The following is a 17585-nucleotide window of genomic DNA, read 5'->3' as shown; positions in this document are numbered from 1 at the left end:
TTGGCTCACATGATTACATATTTTACATTGTTGCTGTCATGGTATCATTTTTATTTTTACCTTTTGCATAGCATTTTATTGTAAACAATTTTTATGTTATTAAATGTTCATAAAATTTTAATGGCCTGTAAATGTTTCATTGATCGGTTGGAAATGTAGTTTATTTCCTTCTAACTTTTTTCTTATTATGAATGCTGCTACAATTCGTATCATGTAAGTTATCTTTAGACTATATTATCAAGAAGAGATTTAATGAAGCAAGTTATGAACAATTTTAATGACGTGGTTTAGCTTGTTTTATTGCTTGTCTGAAATCTGTACCAATGAACAATGCCACTGGCAAAGTTTAGGATTCTTTTAAAAATATTGTTGTATATTACCAATTTAATTTTAGTCCTCCACTATTTTTTATAGACGTAAAATGGTATATTACTGTTTTAATTTGAATTTCTTTAAATAACTGTGAGGTTAAATTTATGGAGGTATTGTCATTTTTTTCCTTATGTTCTTTCTTCATATAACTTTTCTGCTTTGATGTTTTTCTTATAAGTCAGAATTGGGTAGTTTTGTTTAACTGTTAGAGGTCTTTTGACATAGTTTTGCCAATGTCTTCCTCCGTATATTATTTTTATTTTTTATTTTTTTAAGTTTATTTGGAGATAGTGAGAGAGAAAATGTGAGCAGAGGAGGGGCAGAGAGACGGACAGACAGAGAATCCCAAGCAGGCTCATCTGTCACAGCAGAGCCTGATGCGGGGCTCAAACTCATGAACTATGCCATCATGACTTGAGCCAAAGTCAAGAGATGGAAGCTTAACTAACTGACCCACCCAGGCACCCCATTTTAATTTTATTATTAAGATTTTTAATATGTATCATAGATGGTTGCTTTAATAACCTCTTGTATTTCTTCAAAGTCAGATTACTATAATGCAATTAGCTCCTTGAACACATCCAGAAATGGGACACTCACCACCTGCAGAAACCACACATTCCATTTTTGAAATTCTCTATTTGAGTTCTTCTGAACATCATTTGAAATCTATCTTCTGTAAATTGCAACTTCACTTATGTCACATTGGTCCTAGATCTACTCATTGGGCCATACTTACAAGCTCCTCTTCAAATATTCTTCTAAAACCCTCTACTTCCGGTATTACATTTCTCCAGGTCACTCAGTCTGTGCTCAGAAAGGATTTGAGCTGTTCTCTTCTAAATGTTCTCCAGTTGTTCATAGTGCCTGCATATGTGTCATGCCCAAAACCAAGCACCATATTTCAGGAGAAATGTCTTTAGCCAAAGACATGCTTGGTTAAGAAGCTGAGAATATAAACTGGGACTCCTTCACTGGATTTTATCTTACAAAGAATAATAACAACTTTCTCCCAATTCACCAAGTGATGTCTTCTGATATATTTGAAATTCATAAAAACTTTAAAATGCTAACTAAGAGAACATTTATATTCAAATTGTATTCTCCCAAATGTGTTTACAAAATCATCTTTCTAACAGCATATTCAATGCTGTGTAAAATCGGATTCTATTTGGTGGTATATTACTATTCCGTAAAGAATCCACTAGCATGTATTTTCTACTTCAAATTGAATTTTTCTAGTAATTTGGGCTTTTCAACTATAGTAAATACATTTCTCAGTGCAGGACTTCGTGCATCATCTCATCGTTCTAAATGATATGCCAAAGGAAGACAACTTTGCCTTGCTCTGAATAAAACAGCTTGATTTTTAGTAATTTGAATCATTTCAACTGCAAAACCGAGCCAATAGAAACAGAATTGTATCACTTTGGTTAAATTCTTACTTGACATAAAGCAGGACACAGTAGCACACTTCACTGAGTGGCGATTAACAAGAGACAGAACTATTGCAATTGACACATTTAACCTATGTTTTCTGAACATCAGTTTTTATTCTGTTGGTCACATATGTTAACCAACCCAGAGTTTTGTTTTACCTTCTTTTTTTTCTTTAAGGAAAACTGCTTCTTTTTTGATGTTTATCAAATATGAACTGTTTTGTTTATGTATTACTTTATGTATTTTTTAAACATTACTTTTTTAAAAAGTCACTCTCCATGCGATTACTCTGTTTGGTAACATCACTTTGTCATTATCCTGAGGGGAAAAGGACTACGTCAGCAGGTCCGCTCCAAGCCTTAGACTGTGTTTTGCTGCTTGTTGTAGTACCAGGACAGGATCATAGGAAAGGGACTAAGCATGGAAGCAACAAAGTATGTGGAACCCTCTTAGCTGGCAGCTTCTCCTTTTTAAAACATTTTTAAACATTTATTTTTGAAAGAGACAGAGAACTTGAGTAGGGGAGGAACGGAGAGAGAGGCAGACAGAGGATCCAAAGCGGGCTCTGTGCTGACAACAGAGCGCCTGATGTGGAGCTCGAACCCACAAACTGTGAGATCATGGCCTGAGCCGAAATAGGGTTCTCAACTGACTGAGCCACCCAGGCGCCCCTTCTTTTTTTGAAAAATAGTCTTCCTTTTATATGCTTTATTTCCATTATGTAGAATAGCTTTCACTTACTCTTAATAAACCACATTTTTCTGCAAAAATTTAGGTAAGATGCTAAATCCTTATCCTCTTGATCCATTTCCAGTAAGATATTCTCCTCCTCCTCCACCTCCTGATTGCCTTGCACTTATGTTACCTTGTTCATCCTACTGAATGTACCTGAAGGCAGGATTCATTTTTCACTCATCTTTTAACTTCCACACAGTGTAGTGGCTGGTTTAGAATAGAATCTCTATTAATATTTTTTATGCTCTAGAATTTTTTCAGCTTTATTGAGGTATAATTGACAAATAAAATTGTAATATATTTGAAGTATACATCAGTATGATTTGATACACACACACACACACACACACACAGTGAAAGGATTCCTACCATTTGGTTAATTATACACTCATTATTACAGTAATATAAAATAATATATATTAATGTATTAATAATAAAATATATATTTGGTGACAACATTTAAGTCCTAATCTCTTAGTAAATTTCAATTACACATTATGGTATCACCAAGTATGGTCACCATGTTATACATTAGATCCTCAGACCTTATTCATCTTATAGCTGAAAGTCTGTACCCTTTTACCTACCTCTCCCTATTTCCCCCTACTCCCAAGCCATGGCAACCACTTTTCTACTGTCTAAGAGTTTGACATTTTTTATTTTAGATTCCACATATGGTACCATGCATATTTATCTTTCCTTATCTGGCTTATTTCACTTAGCATAATGCCCTCAAGGCCTATTCATGTTGTCACATATGTCAGGATTGCCTTTCTAATGGCTGAACAAGATTGGAGGATATATATATCTGTTTCTATCTATCTATCTATCTATACAGACACCTGTATAGATAGATACAGATATAGATATATCTTCTCTATCCATTCATCCATTGACAGACACATAGACTATTTCCATATCTTGGTTATTATGATGCAATGAACATGGGAGTGCAGGTATCTCTTCCGTTTTCATTTCTTTTTTTTTAATTTTTAAAATGGTTATTGTTTAAGAGACAGAGACACAGCGTGAGCGAGGGAGGGGCAGAGAGAGAGGGAGACACAGAATCTGAAGCAGGCTCCAGGCTCTGAGTGGTCAGCACAGAGCCCCACATGGGGCTTGAACCAATGAACCATGAGATCTTGACCTGAGTCGAAGTCAGATGCTTAACCAACTGAGCCACCCAAGCGCCCCATCTTCTGTTTTCATTTCTTTTGGATATATACACAGAAATGGGTTTGCTGGATCATATGGTAGCTTTATTTTTAATTTTTTTAGGTAACCACCATACTATTTTCCATAGTGGTTGCACCAATTTACCTTTCCCACCAGCAGTGCTCAAGAATTCCTTTTTCTCCACATCCTTACCAATATCTCTTATATTTTTGGTAATAGTCATTTCAACAGGTGCGAAATAATATCTTAGTGTGGTTTTGATTTGTACTTCCCTGATGACTTGTGACATTGAGTGCCTTTTCATATACTTGTTAGCCATTTGTATGTCTTCCTTAGAAAAATGTCTATTTGGTTCTTTCTTGGAAAAATGTCATTGTTTAAAATTTATTTATTTAAATTCAAGTTACTTAACATACAGTGTAGTATTGCTTTCCAGGTAGAACCCATCACTTACATATGACACCTAGTGCTCATCCCAACAAGTGCCCTCCTTAATGCCCATCACCCATTTACTCATCTGCCACATACCTCCTCTCCAGCAACCTTCAGTTTGTTCTCTGTCTTCAAGAGTCTCCTATGGTTTGCCTCCCTCTCTGTTTTTACCTTATTTTTCTTCTATTCATTTCTAATCAGAATTTTTGTGTTGCTATTGAGTTGTGTGAGTTCTTTATAGAATTTGGATTTAACACTTTATCAGATACGTGATGTACAAATATTTCCTCCCATTCCGTAGGTTGCCTTTTCTTTCTTAATAGTTTCCTTTGCTATGGAGAAGTTTTTTAGTTTGATGAGTCAAACTACAGCCTTTGCCATTGATGTCAAATTCAAAAGTCATTGCCAAGACCAATGTCAAGGCTCTTACCCCCTATGTTTTTTTCTAGGAGCTTTACAGTTTCTGGGTTTAAATATAAGACCATAGTGCATTTTGAGTTAATTTTTTGTGTATGGTATAAGATAGGGTCCAGTTTCATTCTTTTGCATGTGGCTGTCCAGGTTTATCAGTCCCATTTATTGAAGAGACTGTCCTTTCCTCATTATATATTCTTGGCTCCTTTGTCATAAATTAACTGACCATATATGCATGGGTTTATTCCTGGGCTCTGTTTTCTATTCCATTAATCTACATGTCTGTTTTTTTGCCTATACTATACTATTTGGATTACTATAGCTTTAAAATATATTTTGAAATCAGGAAGTGTGATTCTTCCAATTCTTTCTCAAGATTGCTTTGGCTATTTGTGGGTTTTTGTGGTTCCATATCATTTTAGAATTGTTTGTTCTATTTCTGTAAAAAATGCCATTGGAATTTTCATAGGAATTGCATTGAATCTGTACATTGCTTTGGGTAGTATGGACACTTTAACAATGTTAATTTTTCCAATCCATGAGCATGGAATACCTTTCCATTTATAAGCATGTTCTTCAATTTCTTTCGTTAACATCTTAGAGTTTTCAGTGTACAAGTCTTTCATCTCCTTGGCTAAATATATTCCTAGGTATTTTCTTTTTGATGCAATTGTAAGTGATATTATTTTCTAATTACTCTGATGGTTCACTGTTAGTGCATAGAAACAGAATTGATTTTTGTATATTGATTTTGTATCCTGCAATGTTACTGAATTCATTTCTTAGTTCTAACATTTTTTTGGTAGAGTCCTTGGAGTTTAAAGATAATACCATTTCATCTGCCGACAAAAACAATTTTACTTTTTCCTTTCCAATTTAGGTATCTTTGATTTCTTTTTTGCCTGATTGCTCTCGCTAGGCCCTCCAATACTATGTTGAATAAAAGTGGCAAGAATGGACACCTTTGTTTAGTTCCTGATCCAGAGGAAAAGTTTTCAGCTTTTCATCATTAAGTATGACGTTAGCTGTGGGCTTGTCCTATATGGTCTTTATTACATTGAGATACATTCCTTGTATATCCAGTTTGTTGAAAAATCTTATTATGAATGTATGTTGGATTTTGTGATATCATATGAATTTTATCCTTCTTTTATTAAGGTGGGGTGTCATATTGATTAATTTGTGTATGTTGAATCATCCTTTGCTTCCCTGGAAAAAAAATCCTACCTGATCATGGTGTATGGTCCTTTTAATGTACTGTTGAATTTGATTTTCTAATACTGTGTTTTTTTGTATCTATGTCCATCAGGGATATTAGCCTGTAATTTTCTTTTCTGCACCATCCTTGTGTTAGGATAGTGCTGGCCTCATGAGTTGAGAAGCATTCCTTCCTCTTCTATTTTTTGCAAGATTTTTTGAGAAGGATTGACATTAATTTTTTGCATATTTGGTAGAAATCACCAGTGAAGCCATCTGCTTCCTGAAGTTTTCCTTTTGGGGAGGTTGGGTGCTCCTAAATCTGTTATTAACTGTGTCTTTCTTTGCTACAGTTTTGTGAGACATGAATGCAAGCCATTTTGGCTATCAGAGCTAGGCAACCCAGGAGCCTTTCACTTGAATGGTAGCTGCAAAAGCTGAGCACCAGACAAGTGTATAAGCTCCTTCCAGGGAGATACTGGCAACTTGGAGTGGTCCTCAGGATTAGGGTAGGGGACAGACATAGAAGGTGTTCACAGACTTCCCTGGCCTCTGGGGAGGATCATAGTCATCCTTTGGATGAATGTTAAATTAGAAGCCTGACTCTCTAAGAAGCTTTTAAAGTATACAAACAGTCCTCTTTCAGGGAAAGAATGGGAGAAGGGCATTTCTGTCTGCTTCCTCTCTGCTGAGCCCTGGGAAGACAGCTGGTTAAGACCTGTTTCTTGGGGCACCTGGGTGACTCAGTTGGTTAAGCATCCAACCCTTGATTTCAGCTCAGGTCACGATCTCACGGTTTGTGGGTTTGAGCCCCATGTTTGAGCCTGCTTGGGACTCTCTCCCTCTCTCTCTGCCCTTTCCCAGTTGTGTTCTATCTCTCAAAATAAATAAATAAACTTAAGAAAAAAAAGACCTGTTTCTTTGTTTGCTGCAGTCCTGTGGGGCACATGAACGTCATTCCCATTGGCTTTCAGAGCCAGGTGATCTAGGCATCTTTCCCTGAGTGGCAGCCACAAATGCTGGGTGCCAGACATGTATGCAAGCTCCTTCCAGGGACACATGGACAATTTGGGGGTGAGCTCAAGGGACAGAGCAGGGGTGATAGCTACTGCTTTTTTCCGGTCTCAGGGGAGGACTGCAGTCAGCCCCTAGGTACCTGTTAAATTCGAAGCATGACCCTGAAGCAACAACTTCTAACAAATGCAGATAGGCCTCTTTTGGGAAGGACTGAGAGAAGGACGACTTGTGCCTGCTCCCTCTGCTATAAGCTTTGGGGATACAGCCTTAGTGTGTCCTCTTGAGAAGTGTTTCTTTGTTTGTTACAGTCTTGTGTGTTTTAAAAGACATAAGCCATTATGTCCATTAAAGTTAGGTGTTTGGGGGACCCATCCCTCAGGTGGGAGTCTTAAAAGTTGGGGTGCTTGATGTGCTCCTTGGGGAGGAGCTGGGAGTTGGGAGTTCCCTCTCAATTGTATGGTACTGCCACGGGTGGGGTTTAGTAAGTGTGTCTCAGCCTTTCCCAGCTGTTTCAATGTGGGTGATGTAGGTGTAGGATTTACTCAGCTCTTTTCTGGGTTTCTTTTAGAAGGAGTTGCTCTGTGTTTAGCTGAAGATTTGTTGTGCCCATGGAAAGACATGAATTCAGGAGGTTCCTGTTTCTCCATCTTGGACCCCATTCTGCCTAAAGCTGGCTTCTAACTCAGGCCTTAGACTAAAGAAGAGAAAAAGAAGTTTTAGCTCACTTGGGGTCTGGAGAGTTGACTAAAAGTGGGTTTGAATCTAAACCCCCACCTAATGGGCAGAAAATAAATATTTTAGGCACACATTCTCTGTTGCAACTACTCAAGTCTGCTGTTGTAGACCTAATATATAAATACAGAGCATATGTTCTACAGCGTAATACAAAATGAATGAACATAGATGTGTCCCAATAAAATTGCACTGGCAGAAATCAATGGCAGGCCACTTTTGGCCCACTGGCCATAGTTTGTCAACTTCTGCTCTAAGTTATAGATACCATGGGAAACCTCCGATAGTAATGCACATGGCCTATTGGGCATTGCAAATTTTGTTGCCCCAAACAGACTTATTTTTCTATTTCTTATATGTAAACATAGAAGAAATTCATGATCAAAATCCCGAAAGCATTTTAGGAAATCCAGACTGAAGGAGACCCACATTTGCAAAACTCTAAATCTACATGTAGCCATGCTGCTCACCCCAGTCAAGTTTGCCCCTTTCTTCCCTCAGCCCCCAAACATTCTTCCCGTTCACCATAAACCAATTAAAATTGAGGGTCCATATCCACAGAAAAGCCTCTGCCTTTCTAAAGATCTACAAATGTCTTACTGCTGAACATGTTAAGACCTTAAGTCTCCAGAAACAGATTCACCAGGCATAAAAGAGCCAACCAAATCCAGCATCTAGGATTTTCTTTCCTTATTTGACATTTAGAGGAAAGTGAGTATATTTTCCTTAATCCCTGGGGGTGCATATAATTGCCACTTAAGAACCCAGGAAGGCCAACTCAGATATCTTTTATCATCCTGTAAGCATAAGTATGCTCTCTTATAAAATGGAGTTAACTGTATTGCCTACCTTATAAAGCTTTTGTGAAGATTTCATGCTTATTCATGACTATTTAGTACAGTATTTAACATAATGTAAGTATGCAATAAGTATTACCTATTTTTCGTAATATTATTATTCTCCAAAGAGGCTGGTAGAAGAGCTTCAGTATTTTTTTTTTTTTTTGGTTTTACAAAAAGCCACTAACAGCAGCCTAATACCACTAGTTTGCTACCAATTAGCCTGTTGAATTTTCTTCCCAAGAGATATTCATTTCTTCCGATCCCCAAATGAGTCAATCCTTTCCCATTAGTGAATATATGCCATACTCCCTGCATTTCTCTTCCAGAACCCATTGCATACATTATTTTTCAAGCACATAAATTTTCCTTCAGAGCCTCGAGGCAGGTGCAAATCTAGCTAACCAGGGTTCTGGGAAATCTAGTCTTGTCCCAGCTCCTCTGGATAGCTGTATCAGAGGGAGGTCTCATGAGTGCTTCTTCAGCCAAAGCCCTGCAAAGAAACGTGAGGTGTCAGTTCAAACAAGTTTGGGAAAGATTGCAAAGCAACCTGATTTCTACCCACCAAAACTGTAGGAGAGGAATAGATTTAGATTTCATAAAGTCTAAAACAGAAATAGCATCAGAATTCACCTCCTTTGTAGCAAATAAAAGATACATATCTTTATATAAAACTCTAAGAAAATATTGTCTATTTAGGGCCACTCCTTCCCACTGTCCTCTAGCGGGCCGTTCTCCATCTAGCTGGACAACATTGGGCCCCAAGCCTTTACCCAAAGTGCCAGCCTTTGCAGGCATCTGTTTTTTAGTCTCTGTCCTTAAAGTTATCTGTGTCTTGTGGTTATTAGAGGGGTATTAAGACCAGTTATCCAAAATTCTCTGAAATATTCTAAAAGATCTGAAAGTTGTAAAAAAAAAAAAAAAAAAAAAAGATAAACCAAGACTGTGTTGGACCTGAGCTCATATCCCTGCTTTATCATTTAATAACTAAATTTTGGTGAGGCACACTTTCTTAAAAATGAGTATACATCCTTTTTTTTTTTAAGTTTTATTGCTTTATCTTAAAAGAGAGAAAGATACAGCACAAGAGCGAGGAGGAGCAGAGAGAGGGAAAGAGAGAGAATCCCAAGTAGGCTCCACACTGCCAGCACGGATCCCCATGTGGGGGTCCAACTCCCTAAATGAGATCCTGACCTCAGTGGAAGTGAAGACCACCCAGGCCTCCCCAAAATGGGGATATATCCTAAGAACTCACACAGTGAGTTCTTCTTTTTCTTACTTATTTCTCCCTAGGAACATCTTTCAGGCCCACTTCCAGGGCCAGCGGACCCCTCCTGCGAAGGAGAGGGGTTCTGCCCACACACAACCATAGCCACGCAGGTGGCCACTAGCCTGGGAAGAAGGGCAGCAGTTGGGCAGTCCGGTACCCCCAAGGTAGGCCCCTCTCCCATGACTAGCAAATGCTTTCTCACCTTGGCGACGACCCCTCCAATCATCTACAAAGACGATCAGAGACCAGGTTTTGGGGAGCGGGTCTGTGGCCCGCGAACACGAGGCGCAAGCTGCAGGACTGGAGGTTCACGCCCCTCAGGCTCCTGCCGCTCGCTGCGCTACTTAAAGTCTGGCAGGGCGCATGCGTGTTGGTGGGACGACCAAGCATTTCCGGTAAGAGCAAGTAAGAGAGCCGAGGCGCCCACACGAACAAAGCAGTGGGCCGCAGGTGGCCCAGTGCGCCGTCACCGGCTCACCCACACCAAACACTCACACCCCAGCGTGCAGACCACCGGGTAAAGCACGGCCTGCCCCGCAGAGGGGACACGTGTGCCCGTCTTACCAGCTCCACCCGCTCCGCCTACACTCCACCGCCAGCGGTGACCTAGGAGGCCCTTGGAAAAGGAAGCAGCACCGAAGGGCAACCTGGAACGCTGCAGCGGCACCACGGAGGGCCAGGGGCCACACGCTGCCACTGCCTCGGCCACAAGCCGCGGGGTGGCAGCAGGGCCTTCCCCACCACAGGGAGGGCCACTCACAGCCACAGCCAAGAGGTAAGCGAGAGTGGCCCCTGCATCAGAGACAGGAGGGCCAGGTCCTGCCAGAGTCTGCCTACCCCCACTGCCCCTCCACTTGCCACCAAGGGAGGGAGGAGGGGCGGGGAGCCCTCTGCTGAGCCAGAAGAGCTGTTTCATTGGCCATGAATGTCCCTCTGTGGTCTGACCAGTCCGGGAGAGAGAAAGGTGACCACACCTATGGGTACACATGGTGAGTTCTTATTGATACTAATATCTAACATGCAAGGTTGTCGAGGAGACCAGGTAGGTAGTCACTGAGACTAGTGACTCGGCAAAATAAATAAAACCAAAGAAAGTTCAGCATAGAACCGAATACACAGCTAATCCTGATATAAATGCGTTTGTGAGTTCCAAAACAAAACAAAAGGAATTGAAAAGGTATTCCTAACTTTTAAACCAACTCCCAGGGTTATAGTCAACATGGTGAACAATGCAAGGAAAGAGTGACAGCTCCCACTTTTAAAGTAGGCACTCTCCCTCTCTGGGGCCTGGTCAATTCATGCTGTGCTGCTCTTGGGAGGGACGAAGTGACATCCACCTGGTTTCCTCTCTCTGCCACCTTCTGGATTGTACAGCTGTGGACAATATATGGCAATCTGTGGATTGGACTTTCTTGACCAATCCTAGCCACAGGAGGATCTGATGAGATAGTTTAAGAGCTTTGACCCAGTTCTCTGGAACTTGCCATCTAGTGACTCTTGTTCCTCCTGTGGATCTAATTTTTGGTTTACATATTCCTGAATTGTTTAAATTCCTCTCTTATACCTAAATTCCTGAGTCATCTCTTGTAGTATTTTCTCAGAATGTTTAGGTTTGGAGCCTTAAATTTTTCATTCAAATCTTCTCCCACGGAGTAGAGTCTAAGTGGCTGCTTAGATAGCTAGCTGCTGACTGAATACCAAAGCAGATTGTGGCATGAATGAGAAGTAAAACGTAATTGTTTTAAGCCACTGAGATTTTAAGTTGTCTGCTGTAGCACTTAGCCTAATAATGCCTACATTTTCCAGTGGAATTAAAGACTATGGCTTATCAGTAGGAAGGTGGTCAGGAGACTGAAAATCAGGAAGGTGTTATGAAAAGACATCTGCGAAAATCTGTTGCCAGCAATAATTTGGTAGGCAGACCATGTGCTTATTGATAGGTAGTGCTAGTGAAACAGGATAGAAAGCAGTGTTAGTAGAGTAGTGTTAGCAGTAGTTAGTGTACCCTCACCAGTGTCGTCTGCATTTGTCAGGGTATTATAAGAAAGAAATGAGCCTAGGAGAGTTGTCCACTTTGCAAGCAGAAATGAGAGAGAATAGAAAAAAATCTAAAAATGTGGGCCATTAAAGGGCTGGAAATGTCTGCATCCTCTAGGTCCCAAACAGTAAGTGATGTTATTGAGAAAGGCTTTGAGTGACCAGAAACCTCTGTTGAACAAAGGGATTAAGTCTTTCAGCTAACATCACATTCATAGCCATTTTTAGCCACCATTAAATTAAGAAAAAAACAAGTGGAGGAATTAGACAATAAAATCAAGCTGATTTGAGATCAGTGTCTGGAAAGCATCTTTGGATGTGGTTCCAGGCACATGGTACTTATTGAAAGCAAACAAATTTGAAGTTTTGTTCATGAGGAAATTGCATGGCACATAAACCCATGAGGGTGCTCCAAGGGCGCTTGTAATTAGAAGGCATTAAAATAATCTTTAGAAAGACAGTGGACTGTCAAAACTCTGTATCCCCAAGGAAGTCACAACACGCTTCAGCTGTGCCAAGGAGGATACGAGCTAAGGAAGAGCCTTACAACGGGTAGAGTTGAGAGGCCATGGAGAATAATGTGCAAGAGTTCCTTACAGAGAGCTGACCTGGGGAAGAATCAAGGTTCTTCTGTTCTCCAGGTTGGGAACCTTCACAATATTTGTATAGCTGGATTAACTCTGACCAATAATTGCTGTATTTCCCTTTTTACTCTTTCCAGGTGGAACTGTTTGTTATGATGGATGTCAGGGACAGATACTAAGTTCATAGGTCACAGAACTATGAAGAACTCTGAGGAAATATATATCACAGGTTAAAGGACATGCATTGCCCGAGACTCCGGATTTTGAACTGGAGTTTAGAAGTAAATATAAGCTATATGTGGAAAAAGGATAAAATAAAAACTTGGTTACTGGAAAGAGCAGGCTATGGTAGAAAAATGTTCACCAATATCCACGTTCCCTTGTCTTGAACACACAGAAGAACTGTATTTCCCAGCCTGGTTAGATATAACCAGGTAATTGAGTTCTAGCTAATAGAATGTGGGCAGAAATAAGGTAGTCTAGCACCAGGCACACCTCACACAACCTCCTGCAGTAGAGGAATCTGAGACCTTAGAAGAAAGTTAGGAAACCATAGCCCACAGGCCAAATTTGGCTCACTGCCTACTTTTGTGCAAGCCAGGAACTAAAATGGCTGTACATTTTACAGTTATTAAAAAAGCAGAAGAATATTTCACAGCATTCAAAACTATATAAAATTTGAATCACAATGTCATAAATAAATTTTATTGGAACACATCCACGCTCATTTATATATTAGCTGTACCTGCTTTTGCATTTCAGTAGCGCAGTTGAGTGGTTGCAACAGAGGCCGTGTGTGTTTGGCCCTCTTATTGCTGCACCCTGATGACTCAGTACACTATATGCCACAGTGATGCAGTTATAACTGGATAGTATTTGGAAGGCTGTGCATAGCATTGTACTGTGGCATTTTAGTCTTTTACTCTTACTGCATACTCATTAAGTCAACACAGAAAATGAGAAAAGTGAACTTCACATGGTGCACTTTTAAGGCCAAATGGAGTATGATTATTTTATTATCAAATTATATGGCAAAGCATTGTGTTTTTTGTACCATAACCTTCTAGCTGGGGTCTAACAAAATAATACCCCCCTCTCCCAAAGACGTCCACATCCTCATTCCTCAAACCTGTGAATGTGTCCTTACATGTCAGAAAGGTTTTTATGGATGCTGTGAAATTAAGGGTCTTGAGATGGAGAGAGATTTTAAAAATTTAATCTGGATACACTAGAACTTTATTTACAAATATTTGGGTTAATGGCATTTTGTTACATCAAATGAAGAGTGGTCTGAATAAATCCTGTCACAAAAGCACTAAGACCCACTGGAACCAACTTTGGGACTCAGGGTATATAGCACCTCAACAAGCTGCAGTCTTCAGTTTGTGACTGCTATCTTGTATCCCAATGAATGGGTTTTTTTTGTTTTTGTTTTTGTAAATATATACACACACCAGCAGGTCATGGGCTCAGTATGAGTCCCTGGTGATGCAACAGTGTAAGCAAAATGGGTCACTGTAAGTCTTTTAACAGAATATACTAATCTGTTCCAGGAATTTTGTTTGTAGAAGTGTTAAAGACAAAAATAAACAAGAGCCCACAAATTAACCAAATTCTATTTTCTGCATGTTGCAGTTTTGGCTTTTATTTAACACTGACTATATAATATTCTATTAGTACCACATGTTTACAACCCAGAAAGGCATATTTTTTTTTTTTACTTTAGTGTTTATAAAGAGGGATTTAAAGTGCTTTTTTTTTTTAATACAGCAGTTGAGCTCAGTGCATTTTATATAATATGATGAGGTTTACCTATCCTACTACAAATAACTTCTCAATTCCCAGCCTGAACCATAAATGCAATTAGAAATCAATGAACAGAAGCGAAGAACTTGGTAAAACATAAATTTGTTGTCTAAAGAAATAAGATTGTTTCCCTGGCAATACAGTATTCTTTCAGTGGCCAAACCACCTAGTGCAAAGCAATAACTTACTTTGTATCAGCACCAATATTGAAACACCATTAGAAATACTTCCCCTTTTATAAAAAGGTTTATGCCAACATGACATAAAATGGCCCTTTATACTAGCAACATAAGAGATGTTTTAAACTGTTTCGTTTAAAATCCTGTAACAGCAGGCCTGCAGTTCCAGCTGTTCAGTTTGGAATCTTACCATTCCAGGAAGACATTGGGGCCATTATTATCCTAGAGGTCCTGATGTTATCAGAGTGGTTCTTATAAAACAGGAAGCAGGACAGCCAAAGATAGAGTAAGAAATGGATGATGGAAACAGAAGTTGGAGTGATAAGATTGCTGGCTGGGGACCATGAACTTAGGAATTCAGGAATCCTGCAGAGGCTAGGAAAGGCAGGGAAACAGGTTGTCCCCTACATCTTCCAGAAGGAACACAGCCCCCTCAGCACCTTGATTTTAGTTCAGGAGGATTCTGTTTAGCTTTCTAGCCTCCAGATATGTAGGATACTAAATTTGTGTTGTGTTAAATCACTAAGTTTGTGGTATTTTGTTATAACAGCAAAAGGAAACTAATGCAATATGTATTGATAATACCAGATAATAAATATTACCAGACAATTAAATATTTCCAACTGACAGGAAAGCAATGTGCAGGAAGTTAAGAAAATTAAAACAAAATGTCTTTTCACAACATAGACTTTCTTCCCAAAAGAAAAACAAACAATGAGGCTGTAACCTAAGTAAGTTTCCCAGGGGCCCATTTGCTGGCCAAGCAAAGGAGGGTACTTACTGATGTAGTTAACTAAATTGTGTTGGAGAAGCTAAAGGAATGTATCTAGAGAAAATGAATTCAAAACTCTTACTCTTCTGATGAGAATAGTTCAAATTGTGGAGGATATTGGGAACAACATTGCTAGTTGATTGTAAAAAACAAGGCAAATAATTTTAAGTAGTTTATCTTAGTTCTTGATGAGTAAATGTTATCTACACTATTCAGTTGTTTATTTGATGCCAAGTTTAAAGCTACTGAATCATCTTAATGAAGCCACTACAGGTGAACACATTTCCAGAGGCATTAAGGAAACATTTAGTCAGCACAACCTGAGGTAGAATCTGCTAAGATGTATTACACCTGATGATGGCAAAATGTGTGCGGGCCAGTGAAAGGCTTAGTTGGACACATTCACAAAAGTAGTGAAAAAATAAGGTATTTAAAGCCTATGGTTTTTCATTCTATTATTCATGAGCAGGGATTTTACAGAAAATATTTGAATCTGTCATGTGCTATTGAAACACAAGTGCCAACAGTGTACTTCAGTTGATCTCATGGCTCTGTCCATCATCAGTTCCAGGAATTTTTTAAGAACAGAAGCTGGATATCCTGACTTGCCCTACCACAACAGTTTGATGGGTTAGCAATGTTAGTATTTTATTGTCAAAACAGAGTCAAAATGGAAATTTTTCTGAAGAAAAAAACTGTACTCAGCCAGTTATCAAATACTGAATAACTTTGGAAATCAACGTTTTTTTTCCGTAGTACTGACAATGTTTAGTGAATTCAACCTAAAATTTCAAGGCAAAATAGCACTTACATGTGGAAAACATACTGCATGAGGTCATTTCCATAACAATTAATGTTCTTTGAGTCACAAATGATGTTGAACTGTTTTATTTACTTCCTGTGCTATAAATTTAATTATTTTAATGTTTATTTATTTTTGAGAGAGAGAGACTGAGCATGAGCAGGGGCAGGTAAGAGAGAGAGGGAGACACAGAATCTGAAGCAGGCTCCAGGCTCTGAGCTGTCAGCACAGAGACCACCGCAGGGCTCGAACCCACAAACTGTGAGATCATGACCTGAGCCTAAGTCAGATGCTTACTCAACTGAGCCACCTAGGTGCCCCAGTCTGTGCTGTAAATTTAAAACAAAACCCCAAATCTCCAATCCCATAGAAATTTTCAGTGATATGTTTTCCCAGCTCAAACAACTGTTCCCACAATTTTTTTTTTGGTTTCTTAATGCAAGTACAAAAGAAATTTTCATATTTCAAAATCCATATAATCATTCAATTGAGGAGCTGCCTTCTAACCTTCAATCAGAAGTGATTAGTCTGCAATGTAATGACAGGTTAAAAGGCAAGAGAAAATCTAATAGTATCCTGAAAATGCCTTTCAAGAGAAGAATATGGTAAATTAAAATCAAACACTCATGGATTGATACCTATATTGGCAAAACTTATCCTTGTGAAAAGATAAAATGTGAAAAACATCTCATTATATATCAGCATTAATTGATGAACTTTTGCAACATTATAATAAGGAAACTAATTTTAAACCTCCATGAAGCAAAAGTATATCCCCCAACAAAATAATTTCATTTTTTACATCAGTAGACATGTTTTACAAAGAGCTGTACATAGGAACTTGTTACTATTTTGAATTTCATCAAAGTAACATTTGGTGAAATTTGTTTTCTCTTGTGTTACATAAATATCTAGATAATAGCTTTGATTTTTGCCCTTGACTGGCAAATCTTAAAATATTTACTGTCTGGCCCTTTACAGAAAATATTTTCTAACCATGCTTTGGAAGATGGTGGGGTCATTAGATGCAAGGAGATGGAATTCCTAATCACTAATGAGGAAGGCTTACCACTGAACCCTCAACTGGATCATGACATGAATGAGAAATTACCCTTTACTGTGGTAAGCCACCAAGATTTGTGAGTTGTCTGTTAACAGCAGCCAGTGTTACTATGACTAAAACAATCTCTTAATTATATGATTGAGACTCACATTTAAGGAAACCTCAGAAACCATGAGTACTTCTAGGAAATACTTAAGTCACTTTAGGAAATGACTACAGATGCATTATTTTAGCAAAGTAAATCAGCACAGGGAATTCATCTTTCATTAATCCAGCCAACATTGTTTAAGGCACTGTGAGCAAGGTTATATGTAAGGTTGATTTGATGTTTCACTTTGAATTATAAATTCCCACTTATTTTTTAATTGAGCAGTTTAATACATTTAAATCAATAAATCATCAGAAACCACATGCAATAATTTGTTCAATGGAATTCATTGCTCAGATAAAGAAAGAACATGCGTTTTTTTTCTGTCCTAAATGAGAAATTGCTCTTAAACTGTTCTGTGCTTGCAAACTAGAAAAGAATAAATTTTGAGGTTACATGGGACATTACTTTGAAATATCCCCAGAGAGAACACTAGGCAAACTCCTGTATAAAATGCAGCCACCAAACAGTCAATATTTGTCCCCATTACATGAGGAACTAGAGAGAGCAAAACACTGAGAGAATTTTTTTTTCTTCCTTTTGGCATTGCAAAATGAACAATTACCTAAA

The 17585-nt window shown here is 38.7% G+C and overlaps 1 protein-coding gene across 1 annotated transcript in view; it reads left to right on the top strand.

Annotated features, from left to right (window-relative positions):
• Positions 1-17585, top strand: part of NELL2 (neural EGFL like 2) — a 363516-nt gene that overhangs the window by 336505 nt on the left and 9426 nt on the right. Inside the window, exons 20-21 of the mRNA XM_047066347.1 lie at positions 9648-10141; positions 10224-10399. Coding sequence (XP_046922303.1) covers positions 9648-10141; positions 10224-10399 — 670 coding nt within the window. The remainder of the gene's footprint in view (positions 1-9647; positions 10142-10223; positions 10400-17585) is intronic.

The sequence above is a fragment of the Lynx rufus genome, unplaced genomic scaffold, assembly GCF_022079265.1.
Source record: "Lynx rufus isolate CCGP_SWC_20201006 ecotype Redwood Valley unplaced genomic scaffold, mLynRuf1.p SCAF_7, whole genome shotgun sequence".
NCBI lineage: Eukaryota > Metazoa > Chordata > Mammalia > Carnivora > Felidae > Lynx > Lynx rufus.
This window is presented reverse-complemented; position numbering and strand designations above follow the sequence as displayed.